At 42.9% G+C, this 23,425-nt stretch overlaps 1 protein-coding gene across 1 annotated transcript in view; it reads right to left on the bottom strand.

Moving 5' to 3' along the window:
* Window positions 1-23,425, bottom strand: part of POLE2 (DNA polymerase epsilon 2, accessory subunit) — a 48,055-nt gene that overhangs the window by 14,485 nt on the left and 10,145 nt on the right. The window contains exons 2-10 of the mRNA XM_063440203.1: window positions 20,267-20,367; window positions 17,390-17,465; window positions 9,020-9,097; window positions 8,269-8,362; window positions 7,669-7,743; window positions 3,195-3,278; window positions 3,007-3,063; window positions 1,426-1,474; window positions 1,268-1,340 (exon numbers count right to left, since the gene is read on the bottom strand). Coding sequence (XP_063296273.1) covers window positions 1,268-1,340; window positions 1,426-1,474; window positions 3,007-3,063; window positions 3,195-3,278; window positions 7,669-7,743; window positions 8,269-8,362; window positions 9,020-9,097; window positions 17,390-17,465; window positions 20,267-20,367 — 687 coding nt within the window. The remainder of the gene's footprint in view (window positions 1-1,267; window positions 1,341-1,425; window positions 1,475-3,006; window positions 3,064-3,194; window positions 3,279-7,668; window positions 7,744-8,268; window positions 8,363-9,019; window positions 9,098-17,389; window positions 17,466-20,266; window positions 20,368-23,425) is intronic.

Raw genomic sequence — 23,425 nt, 5'->3', positions numbered from 1 at the left:
TGTCGTAGAACGTTACAGGGTAAAATACAGTGATAGCAAATTAAATTCTATGTACTTTCGGCCTGGGTTGGCAGGCAGGTCCCTTAAATTGCAATCAATAAAATAACTTAATTATGTAAAAATATTACATAAATACGCACGTAGAATTTAAATATATATGCATATTTATATATTTGAAGTCTACGTGTATATTTATATAATTATTTATGTAATTTTGTATATGGACATATGAATAGTTCGCATTCTTTTTATTTATTTATACATACATAGATATATATACAATTTCATTCTAAGTGTATTTTGATATAAATATATATATATTAATATCAAAATACAGTTAGAATAAAATTTCGTATAGATATTATTTTTAATTTTTTACATTTAATTTAAATTATTTATTATTCGTATTTTATAATAATATATATATATATATACAATATATATAGTTATATATATATTATATATATACACGTGTGTAAATTAATTATAAGTGTATTTTTATATTAATATATGTACATATTAATATAAAAATACACTTAGCATGACATTATATATATAATATATAGACATATATTATATAAGTATAATATATGTCTATATATCATATATATACACATATATAATAATAATTTTTTTTTTTTTATTAACTTTCACTTTAATTATTTTTCTGATTTTACACTTGCAGGGAGACTGCTTGTCAGCACAGACAGTCCCCCTGCAGGCAGAGACTAGGACACCTATTGTGACCATGTGGTCGCCCTGTTGGGCGATCACATGGCCACAGGGGTCCTAAACCGCCATGGGGAGACTGTCTGGGCTGCAGGCAGTCTCCCCACACCGGGAGCACCGCCGATCGGGTAAGTACATAGGACGGTTCAGGACCGTCACCGGTCGGCAACGCAAAAATGCCGATGACGCTCCGGAACCGTCCTCCGTCCTTAAGGGGTTAAGAAACACATAAGCATGAAGACTGTATTAGGATTAGGTAAGAATTCAACCACATTCCAAAACAAACTGGATTTAAATCACAGTCTTCTGTGTAAAGGGGGATTCTGGAATCCACTTAATGCAGCGTTGATTAGCCTGATGTAATTTGGGGATTGTCTCCAAGTCTCCAGAAAAAGGACATTCCACCCACCAGCTTTTCTGGGAAAAAAAACAATCCTGTAATGCTCTGCACTGACTTCCTGTTTGCCAGTCGCTGGAAATATGCACTCGTAACTCATAGAGCTGCCCATTTGTGCAAACATGTTTAAAACTCACTTACCTGGTGGTGCTGGCAGGCTCTGTAGGAGGGAAGCCAAATGCATTGATATGAAAAATCTTGTCTTCGTACCAACCTAACGAGGGAGGAGAAAAAAATAAATATGTTTTGGAGGTGATTCTTTTTTCAGTCTTACATCTAGAGTATGAAACAGATGTTACCTTCTGCTAAAACAAAGCAGGACTCTGTGTATAGGCCACTGTGGAACTGGTGCACGGTGGTTAAAGAAAAATGCAATCACATGTTAAGTGTACGATAGTGTTTTGCCGCTGGGAGTCCCCTGGTGTGCGGTGCACTGGTAAAGTGGAAAATTGTTCTTAAATGGTTTGACACTTACCTGGCTCTGCTGGAAGCTTGTTGTCTTCCCAATCTGAGCTGCTGTGGCAAAGCTATACGTCCACCAGTGGTGTATCCTGGTTTTGTGCTGCCCTAGGCAGGACAAAACTCAGGCGCCCCTTTCCCCCCCCCCCAACGCGACACCCCCACCCAACTCTTCTCCCCCGTCCCGCCTTCTAAATACACACACAAATTCACTGACAGATACGCATACACTAGCTAACAGACACACACACACACACAGTCAGACACACACACTGACTGTCAGACACAGACACTCTCATATATATAATATAATAATATATAATATAATAATATATAATAATATATAATATAATATAATAATATATTATATATAATATAATAATATATAGTATAATAATATATAATATAAAATAATATATATAATATAATATATATAATATATATAATATATATATAATATATATAATATAATATATATATAATATAATAACATAATATATATATAATATAATAACATATAATATATATAATATAATATATATATAATATAATAACATATAATATATAATATATATAATATAATATATAACATATATAATATATAATTAATTTAACCTACCCCCCAGCCTCCTTACCTTTGGGAATGCTGGGGGGAGGTCTCTTTCTCCCTGGTGGTCCAGTGGCTGCCGGTCGGGCTGATGGGCTAGGCGGCCGGCTGGCGAGGGAGCTCTTCCTCTGAGCGCTCTGCTCAGCTCCCTCGCGCGCAGCACAGTGAGGCTGGGAGGCGGAGCCGGAATATGACGTCATATTCCGGCTCCCAGCCTCACTGTGTGGCGCGCGAGGGAGCTGAGCAGAGCGCTCAGAGGAAGAGCTCCCTCGCCAGCCGCCCGCCTAGCCCATCAGCCCGACCGGCAGCCCAGTTAGCCGCAAGGCTAACAAGGTATTTTCCCCAGGCATTTAGGGGCGGCGTTTTTTGCCGCCCCCTGGAAAATGCCGCCCAAGGCAAATGCCTTGTTTGCCTTGCGGCTAATACGCCCCTGACGTCCACGTTATTATACCAAGTTGGGAAATTATTGTCCCAGCTTGGTATGATAATGCAGAAATATGAACTTCTGTTTTACCATACCACATAAGACCAAAGGCTTGTGGACGCCCAACAGAGACAGGTAAGTGTATAACCATTAAAATGACTTGACAGTTTACAATTGGTTCAAACATAAGGGGACTCCTAGCACCATAACCAATTAAGCCTCTGCAGCAGTGGAATCAAATCACATTTTGAAGTTTGAGAACTGTGCAAGAGCATAATGTAATCCAGATATTCAAGAGAGTTGTTGCAACCTTGGGGTGCATCATGATTATTGAGTCTCATCCAAACTCTGGACTTTGCTCAAGTTATCAAAGTACTACAAAAAGGATATAGCTTTGCTGAGGTCGAGCTGCACTGCTCCAGTGGGATCTTCCAGAAAATACTTGCCCTGAAATTAAATGTAGAAAATCACTTGATTAGAACAAGACTATATGCTGTTGCACTTTTTTTTTTACCCCATGCACATACAGCTTTAATGCATTCAATTAGTACTGAAACGCAAGATAAAAAGTTACTCACCTCCTTGAGCTGAGTTATCATACCAAGTACTATCACATCCCCCATTTTAGCTGTACCGCCCAGGAGGGTCTCTACAGATTTGAGCTGAAATTGGCAAAATTATACAGATGTGAACTATGATGTACAAGAAACTGTCAGACACATTGACCACATAAATTAAGGATAACAAGACTCAAGCTAATCTTCAGAGGGTCAATAAAATAAAGCTGAAAATTTTAGAATAAAGTGTTTTGATCTAAGCCATTTATTCCCAAGTCATATATCGTGGAGGATCAGATAGTCTGATGTTAGAATTGATACCAGACACTATATGTAGTGGTTTGATAAAGACTCCCCCCCCCCCCATAGATCATACAAAAAAATAAATAAAAATATTTTTTTTATTTTATAAGGCTACTTCAAATCATTTTAGCAATCAAATATGGGGATTCAGTTACACCATATGGTCCTATTGCGTCAAGCCCACCATTATGTCACATTACCCCAAAATACATTCTTATACAAGTCAAGTCTTGTGGTTTGTAAGGGTGTTTTTAAGGACAGTAAAACGCTAGGCCTACATTGTCTCAAAAGCTGAAGACGTAACTGACAAGAGAAGAGATTTCATACTTTACTGTCTGAAAACGTAAAAGTTAAAATTGATGAGGCAGCTTAATCTCATGAAGGCAATTGATAACATATTTCAGATGTGCAGAGTATTAAAGTCATTTCTTAAACCAGGGCTTGACAAATCTGCTTTGAATCTAGGAGCCAGCTAAAAAAGGTAGGAACTAGGTTTTTTAAACTGACAAAGCTTTATATTCAGCTACAAAAATACAATTATTAAAGAGACACTATAGTCACCAGGACCACTACAGCTTAATGTAGTGGTTCTGGTGTCTACAGCCTGTCCCTGCAGACTTTTTAATGTAAACACTGACTTATCAGGAGGAAAAAGGCAGTGTTTACATTGCTGCCTAGAAACACCTCTAGTGACAGTCACTACGACAGCCATTAAAGTGCTTCCCATCTCAGTGATTCTGCAAGAAGGCACTGAACGTTCCCCATAAAGAAGCATTAATTCAATGCATCTCTATGAGGAGATGCTGATTGGCGCCACATTTTGCAGCACATGCGCAATAGCTTCTCAGTACTTTCCTTTCAGAAAGCATTGGATTGGCAGAGGTCATCAAGCGTGATTATCTCAGCCATAGAGGCAGGGCCAGCCGCGGGAAGACCGTTACGGAATGGAAAAAAAGTGAATATAAACACCATTCCCACGTGATCGGGGGGGAGGAGGGAGCAGGTCATCTAAACACACACACACTGACAGACACACCCTGAGACAGACACCCACACACATACACACGCTGACAGACACTCAGAGACACACACACACGTATACACTGACAGACACATACGCGCTGACAGACACACACATACATACCAAGTAAGATTACACACACACACATACACTGACAGACCACATTATTATTTGTGTTCATGTAATTCTATTACACCCAGCCTCCCTATATTTGGGAGAGCTCGAGTGGGTCTGTTTTCCCTGTTTTCCCTGGGGTCCAGTGGAGGGCAGTGAAGACGAGCGAGCAGCTGCGCGTACTGTGGGTGGTCGGCGAGGGAGTGATCGCCCTGCTCTGCTCCAGTGCCGCTTAGTGATGCTGGGGCCGGGTTGACTTCATATACCGGCCCCGGCATCACTAAGTGAGGGAGCAGAGCAGTGAGATCACAGTCCCCTCGCCGTCAGCTTACAGAACACGCGCTTCGGACGGAACAGGCTCACATTAGGTGTGGACAATTAACTAATACACCTGGATGTAATTAGATTTGTTTTTATAGGTATAAAACAGCCTGTTTGTCACGGTTATGGTAGATTGCACCTAAGGTTGAAACGTACTAGGTTGAAACGCGTTGTGTTAATTATTTTCTTGTTCTTTTAATATACATTGGGATAAAAGTATTTTTACCATCTACCATCCGGTTCCTGGTTCTTCTGGACATTCCACTGTTCCAGTAAAGACTTTACTACAATTTCCAGTTATCCCAATGGTGGATGAAATGCTGTTACAGTTCAGAGCCATTATTTAAGGGCTCTGTAAAGTGAGAGTGCTCCATTTTTACTCTACTACTGTTATTTGTTTTAACAGATTACACTATGGTTGCTCTATTTTACATTTATGTCATATAGGGTTCTGTTATGAAAAAGACCTACTACATATACTTTAAAAAAAAAAAGGTAATAAATTCTAATCACTGTGTGTGCTTTGACACTTTTGTTTGGTACTTTACAAGTTTTACAGCCTGGTTAGTGGTGTTGGTGTGGGGATTTTAAGCCTTATATTAAGAGATAGATTTGGTTTTAATTCCAGTGTGTAGCAATAGAGATATTTGGCATGTGTATAGTGGTGAATTGTGAGTCTAAACATCAGATTACTGAGAATGTGCTGGGTAAGTCAACATGTTTAAACCTTTGCCAGAAATGCTGCAGATTTTGCTTTGAAACATGGTTTGATGCTTTGTGAACATTAAAGAGGAACGGTCATTTCCTTTAGCACAACCGAATAACTAACTAAAAGTTAACTATCGGTTGTGCTAAAAGTTTAACATCGTTATATTTAATATTTAACTTGCAAATTCTGCAGGGAAACTATGAGTTAGTTAATTCTCCTAAAATGTCTCAAATGGTTTAGCAAGCACTTCTGTGCCCAAAACATCATGAGCAGCATAGTCATCAAAAATGTGGAAATTCTGCACAAGTAAGACAGGTATTTATACTTATCTACACTGCTCTTTTCACCCCAGCAGTGTTTGTTGTATATTGAAATACAAACAAAATCACCCGTGAAACAAAGTGATTAAAAAACTTAACTTCTGGGTACACAGCTCCCAAGGTTATTTCCCAGTAGATAACCGTTTAGTAGGATAGTATAAATGATAGGATATTTTAGGGATTCTGCTGATGTACCTAGAATAGAGGATAAAACATAGTGCAAATATTGTTTGATACTCAGAGGTAGTATACAGGTATATATGCACTCACAGATTCCAAATGGATTTAGCGTTTTAAAGGTGCCGCCCCACAATGTAGATGGGGGGTATCAATCGGTGTTCCTCCTCGAGTGGTAGCCACTGGGGTATCAGGGTCAGGCTAGATGGTTCAAAAACAAACTCCGACCAGAAGAATTCCTCCAAGGCAATTTATTCACTCATAAGATCAGGAGGTGTACAAAATAAGTAAAAACAAATATGAAAAATAAAACAGGTCACCGGTCCTACGCGTTTCGTCTTTGAACAACAAGACTTCCTCAGGGACCTTTTCAATAAAACCAGCAGTAACATGTACAATAGTTGGCAATGACATCCTGATGTCATTGCCAACTATTGTACATGTTACTGCTGGTTTTATTGAAAAGGTCCCTGAGGAAGTCTTGTTGTTCAAAGACGAAACGCGTAGGACCGGTGACCTGTTTTATTTTTCATATTTGTTTTTACTTATTTTGTACACCTCCTGATCTTATGAGTGAATAAATTGCCTTGGAGGAATTCTTCTGGTCGGAGTTTGTTTTTGAACCATCTAGCCTGACCCTGATACCCCAGTGGCTACCACTCGAGGAGGAACACCGATTGATACCCCCCATCTACATTGTGGGGCGGCACCTTTAAAACGCTAAATCCATTTGGAATCTGTGAGTGCATATATACCTGTATACTACCTCTGAGTATCAAACAATATTTGCACTATGTTTTATCCTCTATTCTAGGTACATCAGCAGAATCCCTAAAATATCCTATCATTTATACTTTGTTGTATATTGGTTGGAATATGGTACACAAGCAAAGTACACCACCGCAACAGTGCCCCCTACTTATCAAAAATGTTACCGCATAACACAAAAGTACAGAGGGACAATGAGAGGCTTTAACAAAGGCTGACAGCAGCCAAGGTCAAATGGCAACATAGGCTGTCAGGCAGCAGGCCATGGTTAACATAACAGCACGAGAACCTGTGGTGGGACACAAAACGTATCATATAAGGGAATGTAATAAAACGTGTATGTACTAAGATGTAAACCAGACGTATGGATATGCAACCATTCCCCCATTACCCTCCTTCCTTTTTTTTTCTGTAATCAAAAAGCAATAAAAATTGTTAAATTGAAAAAAAAAAAAAAAAAAAAAAAAAAAAACCCAAATGAACGACTGATCCCATTAGTCAAAACTTCTGACACTTTTTTTGGGTAAGGTGAATGTTCATGGCTGCAAATGGTCTATTTTTTTGAAACTCAATAATACTTATTTGTTCCAAACTGAACACTTTCTGTGTGCAGAAATCTAAAGTGAATACATTATCAGATTTTTCCTTTTTTTTGCTTGTTAGGCTGCCCGAGGCAGACAGGGCTACAAGTGGCCGATACCATTCTATTTGTCAACTGACATAACTGAATTAATAATGTACACCATAATGTTACAGATGTACCTGAAATTTGCTTCTGTTTTCACTAGGATGTGCGCCAATAATAGGTGGAGTGAAAAGTTCATGTCTGTGCGTTCTCTGAAATAGAGAGAAAGAGATGCCTGTGTAATGTGGTCAATGAACAGTTACAGTATATACACATTACAGAACCAACATGCAGAGTCAATTTCAACTTCTGAAAAGAAAGTGATGTTCCAAAGTTGATAAAACAAGTATCATAGAACTTGAGTACTAAAATCAAGAGCTTAGGGTGTAGAGGTTAACACAGTAAAGGAGTTTAAACATGCGTGGGATAGGCATAAGGCTATCCTAACTATAAGATAAGGCCAGGGACAAATAAAAATATTTAGAAAATTGGGCAGACTAGATGGGCCGAATGGTTCTTATCTGCCGTCACATGCTAAACCGTACTTGTTAACTAAATTTCCCCTAGTCTAATAGGAGTTGTATTTGGCATTATTCATTTTTTTGGGATATTTCGACAATCCAAACCGGTATCGAGTAATTTTCTGTACATACTCTAAGGCTAACCAGGAACTATAAGAATGCTAAATTGAACCTGGCATGAGCATACAAAGAAACAATTTTTTTTTACATATTTACCTGCTGCAGGATTGTATATCGCTCACGAAACAGCTCTGCTTTGTCTCTGGAGCTTCCAATGAGACTGGGTGCAGGAAGGTCAGTCATGTTCAAACTGCAAACATATAGAAAGATAGATTACATAATTGCCATGCTACAGCTCCGCAATCAACTATATTAAAGAATTTGAAACATAGAATGTGACGGCAATTAAGAACCATTCGGCCCATCTAGTCTGCCCAATTTACTAAATACTTTCATTAGTCCCTGACCTTATCGTATAGTTAGGATAGCCTTATGCCTATCCCACGCATGCTTAAACTTCTTTACTGTGTTAACCTCTACCACTTCAGCTGGAAGGCTATTCCATGCATCCACTACTCTCTCAGTAAAGTAAAACTTCCTGAAATTATTTTTAAACCTTTACCCCTCTAATTTAAGACTATGTCCTCTTGTTGTGGTAGATTTTTTTTGTTTTTAAGAATGTATATACACTCAGTCAAATTTGTGCTTCTATCGCTGGCAGACATAAAATACATGCAAGATAAATAAAAGTGAATTTACTAAACTGTGAATTGTGGATATTTGAGATTGTTATTGCAAATAAGACCTTTCCAATTTGAAGAATTGTATATCTCTATTACTCTGGCCTAACATTTACAATTTCTTTGTTAATTTCCCACAATTTGCATTTTACTAAGAAACTCCATAGCACTTTCCAGTTCAAATATGAAATACAAAGGCAAAGTTGAAGACACAAAGAGCAACTTACGGAAGGAATTTTTTTCTTTCTGGATTGTAGACGTAACGAGGTATGTTATACGCACCAATAATATTAAAAATATTCTCTCTGCATAGAATGACAAAAGGAAAAAAAAAATGAAATAACAAAATACAATAAGGAACATTTAATTGTTTTCTATTGTGATTACTTCATGTTTACTTTCATCTCAAAATTTTGGCAGATCAACCCAAAATGCAGTTTGTAATCCATCTATTAATCTCCTGGACTATGCAGCATGGGTGTTACCAGTCTTAGAGCAGCATTGGGAGCATAGGCGTGCGCACGGGGTGTGTCAGGGCACACCCTAATCCCCGCCGCCCACTGATGGATCGAGCCCGGCAGGGCAGATCACAGGATCTCCCCAGTCGATCCATGCAGAGCCGGCGCTATCCGAGCGCCGGTCTTTCTGTGTGCCTGCATGGGCAGGTGGAGAGATCAAAGATCTCCCTCATCGGCCCAGAGGCAGGAGAGGGCCCGGGGAGCTCTAGCCAGCAGCTTCGCCGGATTCCTCTCACGAGGTTAGAGCGTTGCTGCGGAAACGCTCCGATTTCGCAAGAGTGAACTCTAGCCCTATAGGCTAGAGTTCACTCACCACTAGGACCACCAGGGATGGCAGCAAGGATCCCCCACCCAGGCAAATGATAAGAAGGGAGGGGGGCTATTTCCTAATCTGTCCCCCCACCTCCACACAAATCACTACAAAGTCACAGCACCCTACCAGCACAAAAACACACACACACAGCACCCTACCAGCACAAACACACACACACACACAGCACCCTACCAGCACAAACACACAAACACACACAGCACCCTACCAGCACAAACACACACACACAGCACCCTACCAGCACAAACACACACACACACACACACAGCACCCCACCAGCACAAACACACACAGCACCCCACCAGCACAAACACACACAGCACCCCACCAGCACACACAGCACCCCACCAGCACACACAGCACCCCACCAGCACACACAGCACCCCACCAGCACACACAGCACCCCACCAGCACAAACACACACGCACAGCACCCCACCAGCACAAACACACACAGCAACCCACCAGCACAAACACACACAGCACCCCACCAGCACAAACACACACACACACAGCACCCCACCAGCACAAACACACACACACACACACACAGCACCCCACCAGCACAAACACACACACACACACAGCAACCCACCAGCACAAACACACACACACACAGCACCTCACCAGCACAAACACACACACACACAGCACCTCACCAGCACAAACACACACACACACACACAGCACCTCACCAGCACAAACACACACACAGCACCTCACCAGCACAAACACACACACAGCACCTCACCAGCACAAACACACAGCACCCCACCAGCACAAACACACAGCACCCCACCAGCACAAACACACAGCACCCCACCAGCACAAACACACAGCACCCCACCAGCACAAACACGCACACACACACACAATACCCCACCAGCACAATCACACACACACACACACACACACAATACCCCACCAGCACAATCACACACACACACACAATACCCCACCAGCACAATCACACACACACACACAATACCCCACCAGCACAATCACACACACACACACACAGCACCCCACCAGCACAATCACACACACACACACACACAGCACCCCACCAGCACAATCACACACACACAGCAGTGTATGTGTGTATATATATATATATATATATATATATATATACACACACACACGGCGTGTGTGTTTGTGCTTTAGGGTGCACACCCTTATGCAATAGGCTGCTCATGCCTATGATTGGGACATACATATCCTAGTCTGCCTGAGTTCAGTGAGAGTTGCACTTCCAATTGCAGTTGCCGTTTATCTCCCCAGCTCTCCTCTGGTAAAACAGTGTGACTGTCTCCCCAGCTACTCTGCCACCATATGAGTACCAGAAAAGTAATAATGAAATATTAACCCCAGTCAGGGGCGTATTAGCCGCGGGGCAAACAAGGCATTTGCCTTGGGCGGCATTTTCCAGGGGCGGCAAAAAAAGCCGCCCCCAAATGCCCAAGGCAAATGTCTTGTTAGCCTTGCGGCTAACAGACATGCCGGCGGGCTGCTGGGCGGTCGGGTGGCGCTGGTGGGCGGCCGGCAAGGGAGCACTTCCCCTGAGCTGTCTGCTCAGCTCCCTCGCGCGCCGCAGAGTGAGGCTGGGAGACGGAATATGACGTCATATTCCGGCTCCCAGCCTCACTCTGAGGCGCGCGAGGGAGCTGAGCAGACAGCTCAGGGGAAGTGCTCCCTCGCCGGCCGCCCGCCAGGCAGTGCCGCCCGATCGCCCAGCAGCCACTGGACCACCAAGGAGGAAGAGACATCTGGGGGAGGCTGGGGGGGAGGGGGGTGTTTAAATAAATAAAAAAAATGTGTTAATGTGGGTGGGTGAGTGTGTGTGTCTGTATCTGTGAGTGTGTGTGTCTGTCTGTGAGTGTGTGTGTCTGTCTGTGAGTGTGTGTGTCTGTCTGTGAGTGTGTGTGTCTGTCTGTGAGTGTGTGTGTCTGTCTGTGAGTGGGTGTGTCTGTCTGTGAGTGGGTGTGTCTGTCTGTGAGTGGGTGTGTCTGTCTGTGAGTGTGTGTGTGTGTCTGTGTGTGTGTCTGTGAGTGTGTGTGTCTGTGAGTGTGTGTGTGTCTGTGAGTCTGTGAGTGTGTGTGTGTGTCTGTGAGTGTGTGAGTGTGTGAGTGTGTGTGTGTGTCTGTGAGTGTCTGTGAGTCTGTGAGTGTGTGAGTGTGTGTGTGTGTCTGTGAGTGTCTGTGAGTCTGTGAGTGTCTGTGAGTCTGTGAGTGTCTGTGAGTCTGTGAGTGTCTGTGTGTCTGTGAGTGTCTGTGAGTGTCTGTGAGTCTGTGAGTGTCTGTGAGTGTCTGTGAGTGTCTGTGAGTGTCTGTGAGAGTCTGTGAGTCTGTGAGAGTCTGTGAGTCTGTGAGAGTCTGTGAGTCTGTGAGAGTCTGTGAGTCTGTGAGAGTCTGTGAGAGTCTGTGAGAGTCTGTGAGAGTCTGTGAGAGTCTGTGAGAGTCTGTGAGAGTCTGTGAGAGTCTGTGAGAGTCTGTGAGAGTCTGTGAGAGTCTGTGAGAGTCTGTGAGAGTCTGTGAGAGTCTGTGAGAGTCTGTGAGAGTCTGTGAGAGTCTGTGAGAGTCTGTGAGAGTCTGTGAGAGTCTGTGAGAGTCTGTGAGAGTCTGTGAGAGTCTGTGAGAGTCTGTGAGAGTCTGTGAGAGTCTGTGAGAGTCTGTGAGAGTCTGTGAGAGTCTGTGAGTCTGTGAGAGTCTGTGAGTGTCTGTGAGTCTGTGAGTGTCTGTGAGTGTCTGTGAGTGTCTGTGAGTGTCTGTGAGTGTCTGTGAGTGTCTGTGAGTGTCTGTGAGTGTCTGTGAGTGTCTGTGAGTGTCTGTGAGTGTCTGTGAGTGTCTGTGAGTGTCTGTGAGTGTCTGTGAGTGTCTGTGAGTGTCTGTGAGTGTCTGTGAGTGTGTGTCTGTGAGTGTGTGTCTGTGAGTGTGTGTCTGTGAGTGTGTGTCTGTGAGTGTGTGTCTGTGAGTGTGTGTCTGTGAGTGTGTGTCTGTGAGTGTGTGTCTGTGAGTGTGTGTCTGTGAGTGTGTGTCTGTGAGTGTGTGTCTGTGAGTGTGTGTCTGTGAGTGTGTCTGTGAGTGTGTCTGTGAGTGTGTGTGAGTCTGTGAGTGTGTGAGTGTCTGTGAGTGTGTGTGTGTGTGTGTCTGTGAGTGTGTGTGTGTGTCTGTGAGTGTGTGTGTGTGTGTCTGTGAGTGTGTGTGTGTGTCTGTGTGTGTGTGTGTCTGTGAGTGTGTGTGTGTGTCTGTGAGTGTGTGAGTGTCTGTGAGTGTGTGTGTGTGTGTCTGTGAGTGTGTGTGTGTGTGTCTGTGAGTGTGTGTGTGTGAGTGTGTGTGTGTGTGTGTGTCTGTGAGTGTGTGTGTGTGTCTGTGAGTCTGTGAGTGTGTGTGTGTGTCTGTGAGTCTGTGAGTGTGTGTGTGTGTCTGTGAGTCTGTGAGTGTGTCTGTGAGTCTGTGAGTGTGTCTGTGAGTCTGTGAGTGTGTGTGTGTGTCTGTGAGTCTGTGAGTGTGTGTGTGTCTGTGAGTGTGTGAGTGTGTGTGTGTGTCTGTGAGTGTCTGTGAGTCTGTGAGTGTGTGTGTGTGTGAGTGTCTGTGAGTCTGTGAATGTGTGAGTGTCTGTGAGTGTGTGTGAGTCTGTGAGTGTGTGTGAGTCTGTGAGTGTGTGTGAGTCTGTGAGTGTGTGTGAGTCTGTGAGTGTGTGTGAGTCTGTGAGTGTGTGTGAGTCTGTGAGTGTGTGTGAGTCTGTGAGTGTGTGTGAGTCTGTGAGTGTGTGTGAGTCTGTGAGTGTGTGTGAGTCTGTGAGTGTGTGTGAGTCTGTGAGTGTGTGTGAGTCTGTGAGTGTGTGTGAGTCTGTGAGTGTGTGTGAGTCTGTGAGTGTGTGTGAGTCTGTGAGTGTGTGTGTGTCTGTGAGTGTGTGTGTGTCTGTGTGTGTGTGTCTGTGAGTGTGTGTCTGTGAGTGTGTGTCTGTGAGTGTGTGTCTGTGAGTGTGTGTCTGTGAGTGTGTGTCTGTGAGTGTGTGTCTGTGAGTGTGTGTCTGTGAGTGTGTGTCTGTGAGTGTGTGTCTGTGAGTGTGTGTCTGTGAGTGTGTCTGTGAGTGTGTCTGTGAGTGTGTCTGTGAGTGTGTCTGTGAGTGTGTCTGTGAGTGTGTCTGTGAGTGTGTCTGTGAGTGTGTCTGTGAGTGTGTCTGTGAGTGTGTCTGTGAGTGTGTCTGTGAGTGTGTCTGTGTGTGTGTCTGTGTGTGTGTCTGTGAGTGTGTCTGTGAGTGTGTCTGTGAGTGTGTCTGTGAGTGTGTCTGTGAGTGTGTCTGTGAGTGTGTCTGTGAGTGTGTCTGTGAGTGTGTCTGTGTGTGTGTCTGTGTGTGTGTCTGTGTGTGTGTCTGTGAGTGTGTCTGTGAGTGTGTCTGTGAGTGTGTCTGTGAGTGTGTCTGTGAGTGTGTCTGTGAGTGTGTCTGTGAGTGTGTCTGTGAGTGTGTCTGTGAGTGTGTCTGTGAGTGTGTCTGTGAGTGTGTCTGTGAGTGTCTGTGAGTGTGTCTGTGAGTGTGTGTGTCTGTGTGTGTGTCTGTGTGTGTGTCTGTGTGTGTGTCTGTGTGTGTGTCTGTGAGTGTGTCTGTGAGTGTGTCTGTGAGTGTGTCTGTGAGTGTGTCTGTGAGTGTGTCTGTGAGTGTGTCTGTGAGTGTGTCTGTGAGTGTGTCTGTGAGTGTGTCTGTGAGTGTGTCTGTGAGTGTGTCTGTGTGTGTGTCTGTGTGTGTGTCTGTGTGTGTGTCTGTGTGTGTGTCTGTGTGTGTGTCTGTGTGTGTGTCTGTGTGTGTGTCTGTGAGTGTGTCTGTGAGTGTGTCTGTGAGTGTGTGTGTGTGTGTGTGTGTGTGTGTGAGTGTGTGTGTGTGTGAGTGTGTGTGTGTGTGAGTGTGTGTGTCTGTGAGTGTGTGTGTCTGTGAGTGTGTGTGTCTGTGAGTGTGTGTGTCTGTGAGTGTGTGTGTCTGTGAGTGTGTGTGTCTGTGAGTGTGTGTGTCTGTGAGTGTGTGTCTGTGAGTGTGTGTGTCTGTGAGTGTGTGTGTGTCTGTGAGTGTCTGTGAGTGTCTGTGAGTGTCTGTGAGTGTCTGTGTGTGTCTGTGAGTGTGTGTGTGTGTCTGTGAGTGTGTGTGTGTGTCTGTGAGTGTGTGTGTGTGTCTGTGAGTGTGTGTGTGTGTCTGTGGGTGGGTGTGTGTGTGTGTCTGTGAGTGTGTGTGTGTGTCTGTGAGTGTGTGTGTGTGTCTGTGAGTGTGTGTGTGTGTCTGTGAGTGTGTGTGTGTCTGTGAGTGTGTGTGTGTCTGTGAGTGTGTGTGTCTGTGAGTGTGTGTGTGTGTCTGTGAGTGTGTGTGTGTGTCTGTGAGTGTGTGTGTGTGTGTGTCTGTGTGTGTGTGTCTGTGAGTGTGTGTGTCTGTGAGTGTGTGTGTCTGTGAGTGTGTGTGTCTGTGAGTGTGTGTGTCTGTGAGTGTGTGTGTCTGTGAGTGTGTGTGTCTGTGAGTGTGTGTGTCTGTGAGTGTGTGTGTCTGTGAGTGTGTGTGTGTCTGTGAGTGTGTGTGTGTCTGTGAGTGTGTGTGTGTCTGTGAGTGTCTGTGAGTGTCTGTGAGTGTCTGTGAGTGTGTGTGTGTGTCTGTGAGTGTGTGTGTGTCTGTGAGTGTGTGTGTGTGTGTCTGTGAGTGTGTGTGTGTGTCTGTGAGTGTGTGTCTGTGAGTGTGTGTGTGTGTCTGTGAGTGTGTGTGTGTGTCTGTGGGTGTGTGTGTGTCTGTGAGTGTGTGTGTGTGTCTGTGAGTGTGTGTGTGTGTCTGTGAGTGTGTGTGTGTGTCTGTGAGTGTGTGTGTGTCTGTGAGTGTGTGTGTGTCTGTGAGTGTGTGTGTCTGTGAGTGTGTGTGTCTGTGAGTGTGTGTGTGTGTCTGTGAGTGTGTGTGTGTGTCTGTGAGTGTGTGTGTGTGTGTGTGTCTGTGAGTGTGTGTGTGTGTGTCTGTGAGTGTGTGTGTCTGTGAGTGTGTGTGTCTGTGAGTGTGTGTGTCTGTGAGTGTGTGTGTCTGTGAGTGTGTGTGTGTCTGTGAGTGTGTGTGTCTGTGAGTGTGTGTGTGTCTGTGAGTGTGTGTGTCTGTGAGTGTGTGTGTCTGTGAGTGTGTGTGTCTGTGAGTGTGTGTGTCTGTGAGTGTGTGTGTCTGTGAGTGTGTGTGTCTGTGAGTGTGTGTGTCTGTGAGTGTGTGTGTGTCTGTGAGTGTGTGTGTGTGTCTGTGAGTGTGTGTGTCTGTGAGTGTGTGTGTGTGTCTGTGAGTGTGTGTGTCTGTGAGTGTGTGTGTCTGTGAGTGTGTGTGTCTGTGAGTGTGTGTGTGTCTGTGAGTGTGTGTGTGTCTGAGTGTGTGTGTCTGTCTGTCTGTGAGTGTGTGTGTCTGTCTGTGAGTGTGTGTGTCTGTCTGTGAGTGTGTGTGTCTGTCTGTGAGTGTGTGTGTCTGTCTGTGAGTGTGTGTGTCTGTCTGTGAGTGTGTGTGTCTGTCTGTGAGTGTGTGTGTCTGTCTGTGAGTGTGTGTGTCTGTCTGTGAGTGTGTGTGTCTGTCTGTGAGTGTGTGTGTGTGTCTGTGAGTGTGTGTGTCTGTGAGTGTGTGTGTCTGTGAGTGTGTGTGTCTGTGTGTGTGTGTCTGTGAGTGTGTGTGTCTGTGAGTGTGTGTGTGTGTCTGTGAGTGTGTGTGTGTGTCTGTGAGTGTGTGTGTGTGTCTGTGAGTGTGTGTCTGTGAGTGTGTGTCTGTGAGTGTGTGTCTGTGAGTGTGTGTCTGTGAGTGTGTGTGTGTGTCTGTGAGTGTGTGTGTGTGTCTGTGAGTGTGTGTGTGTGTGTGTGTCTGTGAGTGTGTGTGTCTGTGAGTGTGTGTGTCTGTGAGTGTGTGTGTCTGTGAGTGTGTGTGTCTGTGAGTGTGTGTGTCTGTGAGTGTGTGTGTCTGTGAGTGTGTGTGTCTGTGAGTGTGTGTGTCTGTGAGTGTGTGTGTCTGTGAGTGTGTGTCACCAGAACAACTACAGCTTATTGAATTTGTTCTGGTGAGTAGAATCATTACCTTCAGGCTTTTTGCTGTAAACACTGTCTTTTCAGAGAAAATGCAGTGTTTACATTACAGCCTAGTGATAACTTCACTGGCCACTCGTTAGATGGCTGTTAGAGATCCTCCCTGGGTCATGGCTGCCTAAAATGCATCCAAACATTCAGTATCTCCTCCCTCTGCATGCAGACACTAAAATTTCCTCATAGAGATTCACTGATTCAATTCATCTCTGTGAGGAGATGCTGATTGGCCAGGGGTGTGTTTGAATCATGGTGGCTCTGCCCCTGATCTGTCTCAGCCAATCCTATAGGGGAAGCATTGTGATTGGATCAGGCTACCACTTCTGATGATGTCAGAGGTAGGTCAAAAGGAAACAGTGACAAACTATGCAGCTGCAGATTTGAATTCAAGTAAGATTTTAAAATATTTGGGGGGGGGGGGCTAGATGGTGTTAACACTATAGGGTCAAGAATACATGTTTGTGTTCCTGACCCTATAGTGATCCTTTAACCCCTTAAGGACCAAACGGGAATCATGACATGTCACACATGTCATGTGTCCTTAAGGGGTTAAAGACTTAACAGTTGTATATACATAAAACATGTAAACAAATAAGATGAATTATCAGAACATACTAATTATTTAAAAATATCACTTATCACAAACAGGGTTTGTTTATTGCACTCAAAATATTTTTAATCATACATGTTTTCATCGCTGGACCGGCTACATTCTTGTACTGCTGTCTCCACGGCCGACAGCTCGATCATATTAGAAGACACTGAAAGAAGATAAAATATTGATTATGGACATGTGAATGGCACTTGTCCCTAGCAAAAACGATGCAAAACCATCAAAAAAGGAGTTTATATAAATGGGTAAATATAAATCAAACTATTTTTGTTTTTAGAAAAGTCAACCGTAGCAGACGTTATGTAACATACATTTTGAAGGGATGGGTGTTAAGTTGTAGATATAATAAGCTGGATGATCAAAGAGCACTCAACCAACAAATACATTCATCTGAATGTACCCTAAAATTCTGCCCTGGATTTGGAAACTTAAAATGTTACACATAAGGGCTCTGCTTTTTTTCTTTTGCAATACAGAAATTATTAAAAGGACACTTAAGAGCGTATGTGTCACTCAGTATATACTAGGATATACTGTGCAGAGTGTCATTTAGTATATAGCAGGATTCACTGTTCATAGTACTGTGTGTGTCATTCAGTATATAGCAGGATTCATTGTGCAGAGCACTGAGTGCCATTCAGTATATAGCAGGATTCATTGTGCAGAGCACTGAGTGCCATTCAGTATATAGCAGGATTCATTGTGCAGAGCACTGAGTGCCATTCAGTATATAGCAGGATTCATTGTGCAGAGCACTGAGTGCCATTCAGTATATAGCAGGATTCACTGTGCAGAGCACTGAGTGCCATTCAGTATATAGCAGGATTCACTGTGCAGAGCACTAAGTGCCATTCAGTATATAGCAGGATTCACTGTGCAGAGCACCGAGGGCCATTCAGTATATAGCAGGATTCACTGTGCAGAGCACCGAGGGCCATTCAGTATATAGCAGGATTCATTGTGCAGAGCACTGAGTGCCAGTCAGTATATAGCAGGATTCATTGTGCAGAGCACCGAGTGCCATTCAGTATATAGCAGGATTCACTGTGCAGAGCACTGAGTGCCATTCAGTATATAGCAGGATTCACTGTGCAGAGCACCGAGTGCCATTCAGTATATAGCAGGATTCATTGTGCAGAGCACCGAGTGCCATTCAGTATATAGCAGGATTCATTGTGCAGAGCACCGAGTGCCATTCAGTATATAGCAGGATTCATTGTGCAGAGCACCGAGTGCCATTCAGTATATAGCAGGATTCACTGTGCAGAGCACCGAGTGCCATTCAGTATATAGCAGGATTCACTGTGCAGAGCACTAGGTGCCATTCAGTATATAGCAGGATTCATTGTGCAGAGCACCGAGTGCCATTCAGTATATAGCAGGATTCACTGTGCAGAGCACTAAGTGCCATTCAGTATATAGCAGGATTCATTGTGCAGAGCACTGAGTGCCGTTCAGTATATAGCAGGATTCATTGTGCAGAGCACCGAGTGCCGTTCAGTATATAGCAGGATTCATTGTGCAGAGCACCGAGTGCCATTCAGTATATAGCAGGATTCACTGTGCAGAGCACTAAGTGCCATTCAGTATATAGCAGGATTCACTGTGCAGAGCACTGAGTGCCATTCAGTATATAGCAGGATTCACTGTGCAGAGCACTGAGTGCCATTCAGTATATAGCAGGATTCACTGTGCAGAGCACTGAGTGCCATTCAGTATATAGCAGGATTCACTGTGCAGAGCACTGAGTGCCATTCAGTATATAGCAGGATTCACTGTGCAGAGCACTAAGTGCCATTCAGTATATAGCAGGATTCATTGTGCAGAGCACTAAGTGCCATTCAGTATATAGCAGGATTCACTGTGCAGAGCACCGAGTGCCATTCAGTATATAGCAGGATTCACTGTGCAGAGCACTAGGTGCCATTCAGTATATAGCAAGATTCATTGTGCAGAGCACCGAGTGCCATTCAGTATATAGCAGGATTCACTGTGCAGAGCACTAAGTGCCATTCAGTATATAGCAGGATTCATTGTGCAGAGCACTGAGTGCCGTTCAGTATATAGCAGGATTCATTGTGCAGAGCACCGAGTGCCATTCAGTATATAGCAGGATTCACTGTGCAGAGCACTAAGTGCCATTCAGTATATAGCAGGATTCACTGTGCAGAGCACTGAGTGCCATTCAGTATATAGCAGGATTCACTGTGCAGAGCACTGAGTGCCATTCAGTATATAGCAGGATTCACTGTGCAGAGCACTAAGTGCCATTCAGTATATAGCAGGATTCATTGTGCAGAGCACTAAGTGCCATTCAGTATATAGCAGGATTCACTGTGCAGAGCACCGAGTGCCATTCAGTATATAGCAGGATTCACTGTGCAGAGCACTAGGTGCCATTCAGTATATAGCAAGATTCATTGTGCAGAGCACCGAGTGCCATTCAGTATATAGCAGGATTCACTGTGCAGAGCACTAAGTGCCATTCAGTATATAGCAGGATTCATTGTGCAGAGCACTGAGTGCCGTTCAGTATATAGCAGGATTCATTGTGCAGAGCACCGAGTGCCATTCAGTATATAGCAGGATTCACTGTGCAGAGCACTAAGTGCCATTCAGTATATAGCAGGATTCACTGTGCAGAGCACTGAGTGCCATTCAGTATATAGCAGGATTCACTGTGCAGAGCACTGAGTGCCATTCAGTATATAGCAGGATTCACTGTGCAGAGCACTGAGTGCCATTCAGTATATAGCAGGATTCACTGTGCAGAGCACTAAGTGCCATTCAGTATATAGCAGGATTCATTGTGCAGAGCACTAAGTGCCATTCAGTATATAGCAGGATTCACTGTGCAGAGCACCGAGTGCCATTCAGTATATAGCAGGATTCACTGTGCAGAGTGATGTTTCCAAAGTTGAAACCCAATCAAATTAGACAAATACTTACAAGGCTGCTTTTCAACAGTGTCTATGATTCGATCAATCACATCTTCAATTTCCACCTCAGTCACAGAACTTAGTACATCTGTGAGATATTTACTGGCCTCTCTAGAAGATTAAATTTAAAAAGAATTACATTGGCGTCTAAACAGTGCATCCAAAGCTTTTGAAGAAAGAAAACAACAAAAAAAACATGGTGAATGTTTAGTGAAATCGCCAGCTATAAATATATATATTTATTTGTTTTGTTATGAAGAATGAATGGAATAGGAGAAAATATATAGCCATTATACTTTTTTGTTATGTTACCTTTGACATAAACATTACAATTTCTGTGACCATGAGATTCTGTATACTGCTACTGTAGGTGTCAATAGGACTTCATGACTCATTGACTGAGAGTGCGCAGCTGATGCTCTCAGCTAATGACTGAGAAATTCTGCACAAGCTGGTTAAGTCGCCATCGCAGAATCTCCAGCACCTGGCAAGACTCAGTAAGAGGGCAAACCGTTGCAAAATGGGAAAACTCATATGACACGGAAGCCCCCCCATTGATTCAATGCTTTTCTATGGGGAAGTTTGAATTTAAGCCCTTCGAGGAGTATTAAATTGCAAAGTATTGATGGAGAGGCCATGCGGGAGGCGACAAAAGTGAGTAAAACATTTTTTTTTAACTGCAAATGGGTCGGACAGAACTTATGTAGAGGTAGGGACAGGGGCACTATAGCGCTAGGAATACAAGTTTGTATTCCTGACGCTATATAGTTCCTTTAACAATACTACAAAATGATTGCATGCTTACTATAAAAGAAACACAGTTGACCAACTGTATTTAACTTATTGTAAATCTTTTTTTGGGTGGTGTCAGGTACAATCCTACCACCAATGCATCAGGGGGGTGGTAGTGTTTTTTTTTTTTTTTAAATGATTATTTCACTCCAAATTGCAATATCCCAGCAACAGATAAAACAAAATCAAGGAGTGACCAAAAGCTAACTCTTTAGCTGTTGTAAATTACAACACGATGATGCATTGTGGGATTTGTAGTTCTAGCACAGTTAGGGAATGTACCTTGCTCTTACTGTCAATGTATATACTGTAATTATATAGACTGTATTTTAGAATTATGGACTTTATATAGTATTAGACTGTATATAGCATTATAATGCCATATAAAGGCTGTAATTCTATATAGACTGTATATAGTACTGTATTACAGACTGCAAATAGTATTAGACTGTATATAATATTACAGATTTTATATAATATTACAGACGGTATATAGTATTACACACACACACACACATATATATATATATATATTATTCACTGTATATGGTATTACACACTGTATATAGTATTACAGACTGTATATGGTATTACACACTGTATATAGTATTACAGACTGTATATGGTATTACACACTGTATATAGTATTACAGACTGTATATGGTATTACACACTGTATATGGTATTACACACTGTATATGGTATTACAGACTGTATATAGTATACACTGTATATAGTATTACAGACTGTATATAGTATACACTGTATATAGTATTACAGACTGTATATAGTATACACTGTATATAGTATTACAGACTGTATATAGTATACACTGTATATAGTATTACAGACTGTATATATTATACACTGTATATAGTATTACAGACTGTATATATTATACACTGTATATAGTATTACAGACTGTATATATTATACACTAGAAACAACACAGGTGTAGGCGCTCTCTAGAATGTATGGATGGACGGCAGCAGTAAACCAGCAGGACTTCCCAATACCTGCTATTACCCAGAAAGTGCAGAAAACAAAGTGGTAAACCGCGCCACACGATAAATAGTATAAACAAAATTGTACATACATACAAGTAATCCCAGTATTGAGGTAGTAAATATAAACCTTAAAGGATAAAAATAGAAATAATAGTGCAATATGCCAATGTAGAAAAAAATACAATAGTGCTATAATATAAAGAACCAGTAGAAGGACCAACTCACACTTTACAGAGCTGCTAAGAGCTCTGCTGATTAGCGCCTGGACGGTATAATCCCCGTCTAAGGATATGGTGGTGGTATCTGGTATCCAAGGTTCCACAGGCGTGTATAAAATAGAAACACAGAGAAAATCCAATAGTGTATTATGTATAAATATTGGAATAAAAAACAAGGGGTAAATACCCTACTTACAATTTCCAGAGCACTAAACTTGCTCTGGTGGTGAGTGCTTGTGGTGGTATAATCCCCACCAAGGGATATAAGCAGGATCCAAGGTGCACAGGAATGAGAGGTAGATCAAAAAGCTGGAAACAAACTGCAACTTTATTGTAAAATAAAATAAAAAACCTTTTTATATAAAATCTCCAGTAAAAATACAATGTCCAAAATTCAAAGTCCAGACTTCTTGATCCACTTTACGCGTTTCGCCCGAATAGGGGCTTCTTCAGAAGTGTAGATAGTGGGGAATGGCAGTTCCGTCCTTATATAGGGCATCTGTCTTGTAATCCCAGTGTGTGCACTCTTCCTGTTTCCGGCCGGTCGCATGCGCCAACCGGAAGTGACGTAACGCAATCTGCAGGGGCTGATGGGACGTGTAGTCCTAATGTTGTTACTAATTCCGGTAGTCACGTGCGTCGCCCGGAAATGACGTCACGCGACTAGCGGTGCATTGTGGGGGGAGTAGTTTTTAACACTACCCTTTACAGCATCCTCAAACAAAGGAGAAATAAAGAGCAATTACATATACATTAATGATTATGGAGAACTATATGTTTAAGTATATACCTCTATGGCCATATATATTGGCCCTCTAAGAATCTGTTATATATCTATAAAACCCAGATCACTATATGTATAAGTATATACCTCTATGGCCATATTTACTGGCCCTTTAAAAAATCGTTCATTCAGAATTCCCTGACCACTATATGTTCAACTTATAAACTTTACTATATATGCAGTCATGTAAACAAACTAAGATTGAACAGCTCTCCATAATCATTAATGTATATGTAATTGCTCTTTATTTCTCCTTTGTTTGAGGATGCTGTAAAGGGTAGTGTTAAAAACTACTCCCCCCACAATGCACCGCTAGTCGCGTGACGTCATTTCCGGGCGACGCACGTGACTACCGGAATTAGTAACAA

This window comes from Pelobates fuscus, chromosome 13 (assembly GCF_036172605.1).
Source record: "Pelobates fuscus isolate aPelFus1 chromosome 13, aPelFus1.pri, whole genome shotgun sequence".
Classification (NCBI taxonomy): domain Eukaryota; kingdom Metazoa; phylum Chordata; class Amphibia; order Anura; family Pelobatidae; genus Pelobates; species Pelobates fuscus.
The sequence above is the reverse complement of the archived record's forward strand: the minus strand, read 5'-3'. Positions and strand labels throughout refer to the sequence as shown.